Source organism: Dasypus novemcinctus, chromosome 10, assembly GCF_030445035.2.
Source record: "Dasypus novemcinctus isolate mDasNov1 chromosome 10, mDasNov1.1.hap2, whole genome shotgun sequence".
NCBI classification, from domain to species: Eukaryota; Metazoa; Chordata; class Mammalia; order Cingulata; family Dasypodidae; genus Dasypus; species Dasypus novemcinctus.
Genome location: NC_080682.1, coordinates 83,661,673 through 83,675,797, shown reverse-complemented (window position 1 = coordinate 83,675,797; position 14,125 = coordinate 83,661,673). Strand labels below are relative to the sequence as shown.

General features: G+C 45.8%; 1 protein-coding gene across 9 annotated transcripts in view; it reads right to left on the bottom strand.

Moving 5' to 3' along the window:
- Window positions 1–14,125, bottom strand: part of IRAG1 (inositol 1,4,5-triphosphate receptor associated 1) — a 250,917-nt gene that overhangs the window by 128,946 nt on the left and 107,846 nt on the right. For 2 of the 9 annotated variants that reach the window (XM_071217843.1, XM_071217845.1), the window contains exon 1: window positions 13,443–13,534. The exons of 2 other annotated variants lie outside the window; for them this stretch is intronic. Coding sequence is in view for 2 of the 7 variants with exons in the window: in XM_058305744.2 (XP_058161727.1) it covers window positions 13,510–13,576 (67 nt within the window). In the remaining 5 variants the exon portion in view is untranslated. Of the gene's footprint in view, window positions 1–12,557; window positions 12,666–13,442; window positions 13,605–14,125 lie in introns of those variants that run through there. 5 more of the 9 variants (XM_058305744.2, XM_058305745.2, XM_071217844.1 and 2 more) reach the window with 5 other exon arrangements.

The window sequence follows — 14,125 nt, the reverse complement described above, 5'->3', positions numbered from 1 at the left end:
CAAGTACATACATAGGCATCAGAGCCAGGCTGCCTGAGTTCATATCCTAGCCCTGCCACATAGTAGCTGTGTGAGCTTGGGCAAGTTACTTCCTCTTTCTATGCCTCATTTTCCTCATCTGTAAAACCTGGGTGATGATAATGACGTAGATTACATAATACACATAAACTTCTTAGAACAAGGTTGGCACATAGTAAGTGCTCAATAAATGCTAGCTGGTATTTTTAATCCTTTAAGAGCTTTGAAGAAGAGTATTTCCCACATTCTCACAGAAACACTAGTCTACAACTGGCAATCCTCACCCCAGATCCACAGCAGTCTCTAATTTGATTGAACCCTAAGCAAAAATGGTGAGCAGCTTGTTAAAGGTTAGTCATGGTTCCCATTTCTACTTCATTTTTTTTTTCTCCATGAAAGAAGGGCACTTGGGAGTCAGAAACCTAGATTCTAAACCAAATCTACTCATTAACTAATAATATCCCAAGTCTCCTTCCTATAAAATAAAAGTTAATGAGACTCTAATCCAAGGGCATGGCATAGAGAAGATTAGAATTAAAGCACTAAGCAGGCAGAGAGGCCTGCGATGGCCACTCAGGCCAAGGCAATGAAGTAGCGCCAAGCAGTCGGTAAGTGTCCTCCCACTCTGGTGTAATGGGAGAGGGTTCCTATGACAAGGGAGCTTGCCTAGTGAATTAGCATCATTGACTTTAGCTACTGCAACAGACAAACCCCACATCTCAATGGCTTTGTATTTATATCTTGCCTACTGAAGCACACAGCCTCCAAAGCCATCTTAGCAGAGGAAAAGAGGGATTCTGGGGGCACCAGCTCTCAGTGTCTCGACCCAGACACATGCCTATTGGCCAGACCTGGTCACATGCCGACCTAAGGCATGGGGTGCTGGAAAATGTAGAGGAATACATAAATATTCAGGGAGCACTATCTCTGGCACAGGTGGAGAATTTGTGAGGCCAGTAATAGCTACTGTGGGGGCCAAGACCCCCCAGAAAGCAAGGAATTCAGGAGCTATAATGTGGGCAACCAGAGGTCGCACCACCCTGGTGGAGACTCAGTCCTTGCAGAGAAGTCCTAGGAAAGCTCAGAAGCAAATGCACTCCCTCCCCCAAGGTCTCACTTCTCCACAAGTGGGGTGGGGTTGGAATGCATCAATTGGGAAGAGAGAATAGCTTTGGCAGACAGAGTCATCCAAGAATCTCTGGCATTTATACACCCACTTAATGCTGGATATATGTTCCATAGAGGATTTTCTATTATTAAGCTTTCTACTGTAAGTTGGCGTAACAGAGTGTGTGATTCAGATATTCCCAAGAGTTTGAGATGGTATAAGAAGTGCATCTCGGGATCTCCCTTCATAAGACTTTCATGCTAATGTGCTGGAGGTGCAGTTAATGTTGGGGTTTAAGATATATTTAGGGGATTTGAATCTCTGGACTGACAATGTGATAGCCAGATCCTGAGCCTCAACAGACTCCAGCACCTACAATCTGATTTATTGGACTTACCACACTCAGCTAAGATGGAGGTGAAGGACAACCACCACACCATGGAGCCTAGAGTGATTACAACTGAAAATGGGAGGATTGCATCCAGCATCCAGGTGGAATCTGAGCCTCCTCTTGACATAAAGGTGCAATGGACACAACCAATCCAGTGTCCACATAGAAGAGGTGGCATTGGATTGGGAAAAGTGGACATAATGGACAAAGGGTATGGGGAAAGGCAGGAAGAGATGAGAGGTGGAGGCGTCTTCGGGACATGGAGCTGCCCTGGATGGTGCTTCAGAGGTAATCACCGGACATTGTAAATCCTCACAGGGCCTACATGATGGAATAGAGGAGAGTATGGGCCATGATGTGAACCAATGTATATGAGGTGCAGAGGTGCCCAAAGATGTACTTACCAAATCCAATGGATGTGTCATGATGATGGGAACGAGTGTTGTTGGGGGGGGGGGGGAGAGGGGAGGTGGGGGGGTGGGGTTGAATGGGACCTCACATATATATTTTTAATGTAATATTATTACAAAGTCAATAAAAAATAAAAAAATTAAAAAAAAAAAAAAAAGAAGTGCATCTCACACTATAATGTGCACAGGAATCACCTGGGAGTCTTGTTAAACTACAGATTCTGATTCCAAAGGTTTGGGGCAGCACTTAAGACTCTTAGTTCTAGCATGCTCCCAGTTGACACTGATGTTGCTGGTCCATGGAGCACACCCTGGGAGGGCAGGCTGACTTACCTGCTAAGCACAATGCCTAAGGCCCAAGAAAATGTTTAATTTTGCTTAAAATCAGAAGGGAAAAAGTGAACTCTTAGGTCAAATAAAATGTTTTAATAGATAACACTGATATATTAATCTTCATACCAACATAGCCATCAAATAAATTTAAAAAAAATTTTTTTTAATGGAGGAAGCCACCCACAAAGGCAAAAGTGCCTAGGGCCCACAAAAGTTATAAAGCAGCCCTGGGTCCCCCCACTGTGGGACATGACTCCCAGGAATGAGCCTCCCTGATGTCGAGGCATTACCATCAAGCACCGGCTGGTGATGCAACTAGAAAAAGACCTTTAATAAAAAGGGGAAATGGTGAAGACAAATGAGTTTATATGGCTAAGAGACTTCAAAATGAATCAGGAGGTCATCAGAAGGGTTGTGCTTTTGCACATCTAAGAAGAATCTCAAAGACAGCCAAAGTAGATACAACCCAAGGTAGTGGTGTTCCTGAGGGCTACGGAGACACCCAGATCCTATAGTCATGGCAGATAGCTCCAGAGTTTGGTGCCTTGCCAGTGGGCCCAACTTTGGAAATTGTGCTCCTGAATGTGATGGAATTAGACTCATATGTGACTTCTCTACACATGCCTCTTCTGCAACTTTTATTGAACCTGTGGTTGGCATTGGGGTTGATGTATGCCCAGGATACTTGAATCTCTGGGCTTTTCATGTGCAAGCTGGGCCCTGAGTCTCAGCAGTGTTGCAGCTCCTACTCTCCAGTTTGTTGTACTTACACAGGTCAGCTGACAGGGAGGTGAGGATGGACATCCACTACACCAAGGAACTGAGAGAGTCTATAGCTGCAGAAATGAGAGTCGCATCCACCAGACATGTGGGATTGAAGCCCCCTCTCAATTGAGAGGTGGAGTGGGCATTGCCATCCCAGGGTCCTCAGGATGGAGGAATAAAATATGGATTAGAGTAGACTTACTGGAATTATAATATAGAATTATTGTGACTCTAGCAATGGAAGAAATTATATTATTGATGTGGAGACAGTGGGCATGGGAGTTGCTGAAGGCAGGGAGAGGGAAAAAGGAGCGTTTTGGGGGCTTGGAGTTGTCCTGAATAGTGTTGCAGAAACAGATATAGGACATTATATATCCTGCCATAATTCACTAAACATAGACTTGGATAGAGTGTAAACTACAATGTAAACTATAATCCATGCTGTGTAGCAGTGCTCCAAAATGTATTAATCAAATGCAATAAATGTACCACATTAATGAAAGAAGTTGTTGATGTGGGAAAAGTGGGAGCTGTTGGGAGTGGGGAATATGGGAACCTCCTATATTTTTAATGTAACATTTTGTATGATCTATGTACCTTTTAAAAATAAATAAAAAATATCTAAAAAATAAAATAAAGCAGCCCTAGGGGTGGGGCAAGGGAGGCTGTGTGTGTGTGTGTTGGGGGGGAGTTATGCCACCTAAAGCACATGAAACTGTGAGTGAAATCCAGACAATTCATGAAAGTTTACACAGCTAACATGGCTCCATGTCCTCTGGGAGGATCAAATGTGATAAGGTCAGAGAAAGCACTATGCAGGCGTGAGCTACTCAAACCATGTTCCTGGGGCTCCTCAAGTTCTCCAGATTTCTCCCCACTTTTGGGGCTCTGAAGTGGTATCCAATACCTCCTGGAGGCCCCCCAAATTCTGGTACCTTTGAAGTTCATCCCAGCCAGGGGACTGAAATCCAGTCTTTTTTTGTCCCAGTCCCCAACCCCCTTAGGATGTTCTCTGTGTGCTCTCAGAGCTGAAGAGCTGGGAGGTAGCTACCCGATAGGGTGAGGGAAGGGAGGCATGCTTTGTTAGCAATAAAAACAAGACCATCATTTATAATCTGAGCAGTAAATGTCTAAAGCATGAGTCAAGCACCTTGCTAACAAAAAAGAGAATGACTAGGTGTTCCCTTTAGCAGTAAATATTTTCTTAAAAACACAGTCTTCCCTTTACTTTGGGTCTGGTGTCAGTTCCCACTGCCCCCAAAGGCACAAGAGCCTGTAGAAAATGAACAATAACAGCTGACTTGGATTCTAACACACCTGCCATCCTTCTACTAGGCACAGACAAAGTATTTGACACAATTATTAATCTGGAATGTCCAAACTCACTTACCTCTTGGGGTGAATCTCTGGGCCTTGTAGAAAAATGGTTCACAGAAGAGGAAATCAAAGCCTCAGAAGAGAGAAGAGATTTGCTCAAGGACACAAAATAAGTTGGAAGAAAGCTAAGCCTAGAACCCAAGACCTTTCTTCTATGACCTCTTCATTTCATTTTGGGAAATGGCACGAGGGAATAGATGTTGGAAGACTTTCACTATCTTCAAAGCTGAGGGAGTTCATTCATTCATTCATCATTCATTTGTTCATTCCTTCCTTCATTCAATACTCACCAAGAATCTGCTATAAACTTGCCATGATGTTAGGAACCCCCCAGCTTCCCTTAATACCTCCCTATAAACCCATCAGGATCTGACCTTTTTGAAATTTTAGAGCCCAGTCCCTATTCCATCCTGGCTGATAAGCAACAAGTGTGATTTTCTATCTACTGATGGGCTGTGTGGTGGTTTGGAGCTATGTACCCCAGAAACACAAGTTCTTAAACATAATTCATTCCTGTGGGGGTGAACTCATTGCAGTAAAGGTGTGACTCAATTCGATCAGGATGGGCCTTACTCCTACTACTGGAGTCCTTTATAAGCAAAATGAAACTCAAACAAAGAGAAAAAGCCATGGAAGCAAGAAGCTGAAGGTCAGTGGAACCTGGAAGAGAAGGATGAGGCCAGAAAAAGCTGCCATGTGCATTGCCATGTGACAGAGGAGCCAGAATCAAGGATCAGCAGCAGCCAGCCCCAGAATGCCAGTCTTCAGGAAGAAGCATCACCTTGATCCAAACCATGAGCTAATTAATTACCATTATTTAAACCAACCCATTGCATGGTATTCACTTGAGCAGCCAAGGAAACTAAAACAGACTCTATTCGTTTTGTATCAAGGGCAATATAACTTTGGCCCTGCTACTTTATAGCTGTGTAATTCTGAGTGAATTCTCATCAGTATTATTCTGAGATAATATTATCACCTGCTTCACAGGGCATTTCAAAAGTATGAGATAATATATGTAAAGCACTTGACACGATATTTTGTTGGTGCTCAGTAAATAATAGTTGTTATAATGGTAAGTACAATTACTCTTGTCATTTGAAACAAGCCCCTGGAGATTTCGCAAGTGGAACCTTCCCCTCCAGGACTCAGAAAAGTCAGGCTTTCTTTGTCTGCTTGCCTAGGCAACCTCTCTGTTTTATAAACTATAGGAGCTGTGGTTTAGGGACAACTTGACAAGTGTCTCTGTGTCTATTGTGCCAGATCCTTGAGGTCCATCACTGCATCCATCTTCCTATGCTGAGTCTAGGCTGACCCAAGAAACAGTCTGCCTCTTAGTGTGAGGCCCTGTGAATCCAGACCTGCCAGAAATGTTGGCTATATATTGGGGACAACTGTCAGGAAACTAGGCTGCCCTCCACTGCATAAACTGGTAAAAACCACACACAATGGATATGATTCACCATCTTTGGAAATAACCTAAATATTTCTTGCCTGCTCTCTTCTTACTTCAGTACTACATCTCTAAATGTAAATGTGGCTGAGGAATTGGGGGGGTTGACTGGGATCTCTGGAAGGCAGGGCAAGAAGGCAATTATAAGTGAATGGGTAACAACATTATTTGGAGAGATATTTGCTCTTAGCAATTTCCCCTCCAATAAGAGGGGCTCCCATATGCAAAGGATGGTTTGCCAAGGCCACGTCTATGCCCCATCATCCTGTGCCCACATTATGGCTGATTGACTGTCACCCATAATAGACCTGTCATAGTCACGGAAGCCTGGTCAAGCTGCTGGCTGTGCCCTAGGTAAGAGGTCTTCATGGTGGAGTATGTTTATTATTTATTTTTATTTAAAATGGAGGGTCCCTAAATCTAAAAGTCACTGTCATGTCCAGTTTGTTAGCTGTCCTGAGGGAAGAGAGGGAATTCTACAATGCTAAGGGGCTGACATAGCACCCTTGGGTATTCATTTGCTTTCAGTGAAGTATGAAAGAGTTTGCATGTGCTGAAGTAAGTGGATTAGTGGAATATATTTATCTAGTTTTAACCAAATCAACCATCATAAAAATGGACACATGGTTTAAAAAGTCCTCTGTTATTTTTTAAAATGTGGGGTGAAGACATCGTTACTAAGGAAACCTCAAGCAACTAAAAAAAAAAATTGCAAACTGGTAGATAAAATTGAAAGCTTAGTTTCACTGCTCAGCAGGGCAGCCAGGATGCCTTTCTTCCTTGTCAGGTATCTGGGCTGGTCTTCCTCTGTCCTCTCTCTGTCCCTTCCCTGCCCCTAGATCGATTCTCTGTCCTGTTCCAGAATGACAGCTGTGGAATGTAGCCCTTTAGCTTCCTTGCTGCTGCCTGAGTTTGGCCAGTGTGCCGAAAGGAGCTGGGTGGAGAGAGAGGTTGGGGCATTCCTTTCCTACTCCCCTCTGCTTCAGCACCCTGCCTGGCAGTGGCCACACCACTCTCTAATACAGCTCATTCTGAGTGGATCCTCTTCCCTGGCTCTGGGTCTTGCTGATTTCCAGTTAACATTATTTCCTTCTCTTGTCCCTCCCAGCTAGGCTTCCCCCTCGTGCTTGTTTCAGGATGCCTCATCATCCCTCCTTGGCTCCTACACTTTGGCCAACTAGTCCTTTCGTTTGAGTCTCTTGAACCATCTGAGCTAGATTTGGTTCTCTGCTGGGAGTCTGATTGATAAAGTATCTCTTCAGCCATGACAGTTGTTAGAGGCAGTTAGAGGTTATCCAAAGGGCATGTGGCGACTTCAAAAATAATAAAACATAATCAATCCCACTTCTCTCACTAAAGAATATTTTTGGGGAAAGCAAAGAGTTGTTGGCACTGTTTAAAAAAATAAGCATGATTTTCAAAAAAATATTTTATCTTTCTCAGGCCTTAAAAATTTCTATTTTTACATGTTTTATAAAATAATGACCAAGTTAATACGGTAGCTAGTATATATGATTTAAAATAAAGAACTACATAAAATGGAAGTAACGCTAAAAAAGAAATATTTTTAACTGATGAGATGCACCATCAGAAAAGAAAATTTGAAGGCCTCTGCTCTAGAGAAAAAAGGTTGGCCATTTCCCGCTGCCAGATTCTGGCTTCCTGAGGCTTGGCTGTCTACTTCTGCCTTTGATTCTCTAAACTATTTTCCGATTAACCCCCGTTTTCTCTAACGTCAGCCAGTGTAGGTTTCTGACACTTGGTAACCAGAGAACTTTAGCCCGTATAGGTGTAAGCTGATGAAGTCCTCGTGTGCCACAGCAGGCAGGCCACGAGAACACCACCTTCTCCAATGGCCGTTACCACCAGTTAAAAAATACTCTCCAATGGCAGGTACGGGAGATACTAGAGAAATGCTCATCTCGTCTGAACTTCCTCGGGGAGAGGGACTCCTCCAGGGTTCTGAAGAAGTCTCTCTGCTGTAGTAGAGTGGCCGCCTCAGGTCTCTCTGCCTGCTCAGTGCTTTAACTCTAGCCCTCTCTATGCCTGTCAGTATTTGACTCTGAATTCTTAATGAATCTTACAACTTCAGTAAAGGAAGGAGGTTTTATTTATTGGGCTCCCTTAATGGCCCCACCAGGTACCCAGGGCCAATCTCTAGGAAACAAGCCTGCCACTGTCCTTGGGGCATCAACAGAGGTGAGAATAGGATCCAGAATTATGGGCAGTCAGAGCCTCAAACTCAGTGCAGAGATCTCCTGGGAGGGGAAAGACGGAGGGCAGAAATATAATGGCTACTGTTTACTAGGTGCTAAGGACAGTCACAGGACCAAGGGATTTCATCGTGCCAAGCGGGTACTATATAATCTCCATTTTACAGGAGAGGAAACCAAGGCTCAGTCAGGCCCATCTCCCGACTCGGGGCCTAGCACTCTTTTGAGCACACCTATCTTAGCAAAGTCAAGATGTCTTCAGGTTGTCACCTCCTTCTCAAGAACCTGGGGCTCTCTGGGAACATCCTCCTGGTTCTCACAGCTCTTCCGGCGGCCTCTGTGTCCGGCTTCCCAGGGCAGCCACCCTGCCCTGCGTGCACCACAAGCCCCTCTGCAGCCAGGCTGTGAGTGGTGCGTGGTCATCCCCCTCTCCGTCTTGCCCACTGGTCCACGGGTCACTAACTTTTCCTTGGTTTCGTTGAGATAATTCTGCTCCCCTCACACCCTGCACTCTCCCTGCTTGTAAAACCCCGATTTCGGCCAAGCTAGTGTTTCCTAAACTTGAGTCATGTGCCCATAGCCCTCACAATCTTTGCTGTGTCTGTGTGCACCTGAATTCTGTTTGATAATCTTTAATTAGACTAGCAATGGGCTGAAAAGCCAGGGTTGAAATCCCAGCTCTGCCCTTCCCTAGCTTTGTGCTGTTGGGTAAGTTCCTTACCCTCTCTGAGCCCCAGTTTTCTCATCTGTATAACAAGGATAAAAATAGTACCCAGCTCAGAGGGTCGCTGTGAAGACAAATTAAATACTACAGATAAAGCATCAGAGCAGCGTGGAGCTCAGTGTTAATACTCATTAGGCGTTAGCCGCTATTGTCAGTGCATTTATTTAAAAGGGAAACTTTATATCCCCACCGTAATGGAAAAATCAGTACCATTCGCCACAAATAGAGAGTTATTATAAAAATAAATGAAACAAAAACAGTCATTAAATTCTAGCCGCTGCCTGCCAGAGGCTACATGCCCAAGGCCTGCTCTCATTTTGTGAAACAGGAAGAAAAGCAAGTGTCAGATATTACGGGAATGCTAGGCTCAAACTAGGGTGACCAACACTTCCCAGTTTGCCTGGGTATGTTCTGTTTTCAGCACTGAAAATCCTGAGGTGCTCCTCATTCTTGGGCAGGCTGGGACAGTTGGTCACCACCGAACCTCAAGCGGAGGCGTTCTTCCTTTCAGAAGGACTGAAAAGAATGTAAAGGGGGAAGAGCATTCTCACGATGTGATTTCATGTGTTTCAGACTGAGTCAGTTTCTTAATTTAAATCATCTCGCTAGCCAAGTCCACACCTTGAGAAACACCTCAGGGGCCCTTCTCTGAGAGCTGAGTCTCCAGATGCCATAAACATAAGGAAAAGGCATTCTGTGTGTGCCTCCAAGAGAGTCCCCAAAGAAAAACCACACTGTAAATGCCCAAGAAGAAACAATGGTTAAGCTGTTGTAAGGCTGAAATGATTCTATATTATACAGTCATTGAAAAATCATGTTTTGAAGCATATTTAATGATATGGAACAATTAGGATAGAATGCTTGTTTTTAAAAGCAGACTATAAAACCATATATACAATAAGACTCTGGTTTTATAAAATACAGAGAAATATGAAGATAGGCAAAAAGTACACCATAATATTAACAGTAGTTATCTCTGAGTGCTGGATTGTAGAGAGATTTTTATTTTTTTATATTTATTTGTTTTTTAAAATTTATTCTATATTTTATAGAATATAGAATTATTTATTCTACAAGAAGTTTTAACAAGGGACATACATTACTCTTATTAACAGAAAAAAAATGAATAAAAATGATAAATTAAAAATTAATAGGAAAAAGTAACCAGAGTGGATTAAGTTCAGCCTCTGCAAACCATTTTTTTTTTACATCTGTAGCCACTGGAAAAAAAGGTTTCCTAACATTCGAACTGACTGACAGCTTGGCTGACTGACATCCACTTCTCTTCTCCCCTGGAGAAGGCCTTCGCAAGAACACAGGGATTGTCCAAAGCTGTCAGCTGTGCTAAGGCCCAGTCTGAAGAACTGCCCAGCAAAGCTCCCGGGTCTATTGCCTGAACTCAGGCCCACAGCGCAAATACTTCCCCTTTTATCCTGATTCTCCCATAATTTGGACTATAACAGTCTCCGGGATTACTGCCCCTGGGACCTGGGTTACTAAACAAGCCAGGGTGGCATCTAACACAGTAAGTGCTAGCTTTGGAGAGAGGGACCTGAGTGACCTGAGCTGGAGTCCCCACGCCCCACTTCCCAGCAGTGTATGCTTGGGCAAGTTGCTTTACCTCTTTGAGAAGTGATGTCTTCATGCTGGATTGAATTAAATAACCTGTACAAATCCTGGCACAAGGCAGCATCTCAATAATATCAGTGTCCTTTCCTCTTTCCTTTTACATTTACCACATGAGAACTCAGAGCCTCATTTGACTCCTTGCGACTCAAATAACTCTCTAAGGGGCAGGGATAGCCTGGAGCTCCAAGCTCTCTCCTCCCCATGCACCTGGGCCTCCGTTTCTCCTTGACCAGCAAACAGAATCCCTCTGCTAACTTCCAGGTTATGACTGAGGAGAAGTCCGGAGGCCCTTTGGGGCTACTCAGGAGAGGTGACGGGAGTGGGGGTGCTATCTTGAGAGCCATTCCTTGCACCCTCTCAAGCCACAATGGAAAAATCTGCTTATTAGATTTTATCAGGTACACATACATAATAAAACCAGAGCCCATTTAATCAGAACACAATTTATGAGCATTGCATCCATTCATTCATCCAAAACCCAAATTAAGCCTGAACGTGGAGCACACTTCCAGCATCATACCGGGTGCAGGACAAACAGTGGGGAACGGTGTCTGCCTGCAAAGGGCTCAGCCAGCGCTCCTGCTGGAGGTGCAGGATGCATCATCCATCCACCTTCATTCCGAAGGCTTAGGGGAAAGAGGTGGGGACTGTTTGGAAAGCTGAGGACCCCGTTACGTGTAATTCCACCCACCAGACAAGAACCTGGATTCCTCTGACAGCGACCTGCAGAAGGCTCCCACCTCCCTGAACTACTGAGAGTCCTCTCGTCCCCCTGGATATTTGGTTTCAAGTAGAAAGCATTACATACCCCTGACTATCCTCATCCAAGATACTATTTAAACCCCTCCTCTGTCTCCTAGCAGCTGGGTGACGCTTTTAAATTGGGGTGAAGAGCCCTCACAGGATTGCTGTAAGGAGCACATGAAAGCAAGCATGGAGAGCCTCCGGCGCAGTGTTGGGTTGGGGTGGGTGCCGCCCCACTGCCCTCCAGGAAATGGCACTGACTGTAGATCAGCCCAGCACGAGGGTTAAAAGCAGAGCGTCCCGAGATGGGTTGCCAGCTCCACCTCACAGCCTCTGGGTGCTAAAACGTCCCAGCTACAAGACCAGAATGATGATGAGAATCTCTGCTTGGTATGGTTGTAGAAATGGTAAACTAGCTACTATCAGTAAAGTGCTTAGAATAGTGTCCAATACAGTGCTAAGAACCAGAGAAATGATTGCTTTTTTTGTGTCAGAAAACATGTTTATAGGGATATTGACCATATTGTAACAATTAGCACATACTAATATCTCCCAGATGATCTTAGAGTAAATGTGCAAGAAATTTCTCTTCCACTGAATGCCTCACTACCTTGTATAGAGGAAGATACATCTGCTCTGAATACAAGCAGCCGCCTCCAAGACACACACACACATCAATGAACTGTGGACCAAGCAAACAAATATGACAACCGTATTGCCCATTAGGTCAAAAATCTCTTGGGAAACGGACTTTGGCCCAGTGGTTAGGGCGTCCGTCTACCATATGGGAGGTCCGTGGTTCAAACCCCGGGCCTCCTTGACCCGTGTGGAGCTGGCCATGCGGAGTGCTGATGCACGCAAGGAGTGCCGTGCCACGCAAGGGTGTCCCCCGCGTGGGGGAGCCCCACACGCAAGGAGTGCGCCCTTGAGGAGAGCCGCCCAGCGTGAAAAGAAAGTGCAGCCTGCCCAGGAATGGCGCCGCCCACACTTCCCGTGCCGCTGACGACAACAGAAGCGGACAAAGAAACAAGACGCAGCAAAATAGACACCAAGAACAGACAACCAGGGGAGGGGGGAAAATTAAAATAAATAAATAAAAAAAAAAAAAAAAAAAAAATCTCAAGACACTCTTCAAGGCAGGAGTATACACTTACACTTGCAGCTGTGTCAAGGTGCAGAAGCAATGGAGTTAGTCATACAGGCCTAGCTGTGAATTCTAGCTCTGCTTCTTAGCGGTATGATCTTAGGCAAGTCACTTAACCTGAGTTTCCTCTCCCACAAAAGGCAGGTGGTGTTACTCTACCTGCCTCACCAGCATGTCACAAAGATCAAGGAATTGCTTATTTACCCTGGTAGAGAGGCAACATAATCCTTACCACGATTGCTACTTACCTAAAACCTAACACGCCTGGGAAGCTTCTTCCTTTTTCCTTCAGGAGACCCAGTTCAGGCAAACCCTTGGGCTGCTCTACCTCCCTTGGCACCCCAATGAGCAGTCTAAAGAGTGGTCAGAGGGCAGCGGCTGCTGAGCTCGGGGAGGCTGGAGTGCGGGCCGTACTGCTGTTTACTCCACTTCAGAGCCTCTCTGGACTTTTACAATTGTTTACTGGACAGCAGGAAGCGAGGCAGCTGGGGCCTGTCCGCGGGCTTGCACTCGCCGTTCCTCTGGAGGAAGGCCACCTGAGCGCGGCTTACTCTAGGAACAGCTTCCACACAGAGCCTCTGCAGCTCAGCCGGGCTGGGGGCACAAACTCGGGAGACGCTGGACATAGGAGGAGAGACAGGGCTAGAGATGAAAGCAGGGGCTGCGGCCAGAACCCAGACAGGCAGGACACAGACAGAAACAGGGCAGGGGCAAGGATGGAGACAGGGATGGGCTGGGACGAGGTTCAAGGCAGGGGGTCGGAAGGGAATAGAGAGAGGCACACAGAAGCACAGAGCAGAGCTGGAGAGGGGCGGTGGGTGGTGGGAAGTGAGCCCTGCCTGGCAGGCTTGTGGATTCTGAGGACCCGTCTATTCCCCAAAAGGCCCCACAGGAAAGCTGGGGGCAGGGGGAGATCTCCCGTCATAAGCCACATTTTTTCATCCTAACTTATGCATACTTTTCAACAGCAAGCAAAAGGAGCATACTTCAGCTAAATTAGGACTGACAAGATTCACTTCTTATTTAAAAATTAAAACAGCTTTACTAAAAACACTCCAGTCTAAAAGCCACATAACAAAGTGAACTCCCCTGAAAAGGTGTAGTTAAGTGCACCCTGTCCCAGCACCCTGTACCTTTAAGGAGGAGAAGAGTTCCCACCGCTTCCCGCTGCAGCTTTTCTCAGATGTAGCAGCTACTTACCTAAAACTGAGTTATTCCCCTTTCCTCCTCTGGCCAGCCTCTCTTCACTCTGGGGAGCTTTTACCATTTAAGGTCAATGTTACATCTGGCTCTGGAGCTCAGAGCAGAGAAGCCTCTGGCTGCAGAGCCTCGGCCACCCGCCTCCTCTGAGAGGGGCTGGGACTTATAGGCACAGGCTGCTCGGGGAGCCCCTCTGGACAGGCTCTGGGGCTTAATGACCAGGGAAGCTGACTGGGTGATCTCAGGACTCAGGGCAGGCTGAGACTGTGAAGCAGCACCTCGACCTGGGCCCTTTCCATGGGCACCCACACGGCCGATGGAAGTACCCATGGGCGGCTCGTGCCTCGGGCACTGTCCCTGGCCAGGCAGGGATGAAGGAGACGCTGGAGATCTGCCTCCCAGCCTGGAGTATCCAGCAAGCACAAGAGCTTGGACAGAACCCTGGCTCAGTGCCAGAAGGATCTGGGAATATATGCCGTGCCAGGGATCTCGGGGCAGAAGCTGCTCCCTCCTTAAACCATTGGGATTACGTGAGAGACGTGCCAGGAGATTCAGCTAAACTCAGACCAGGCACCAGTTCCAAGAGCTACAACCCTTGCACCTCCACTTAACAGCT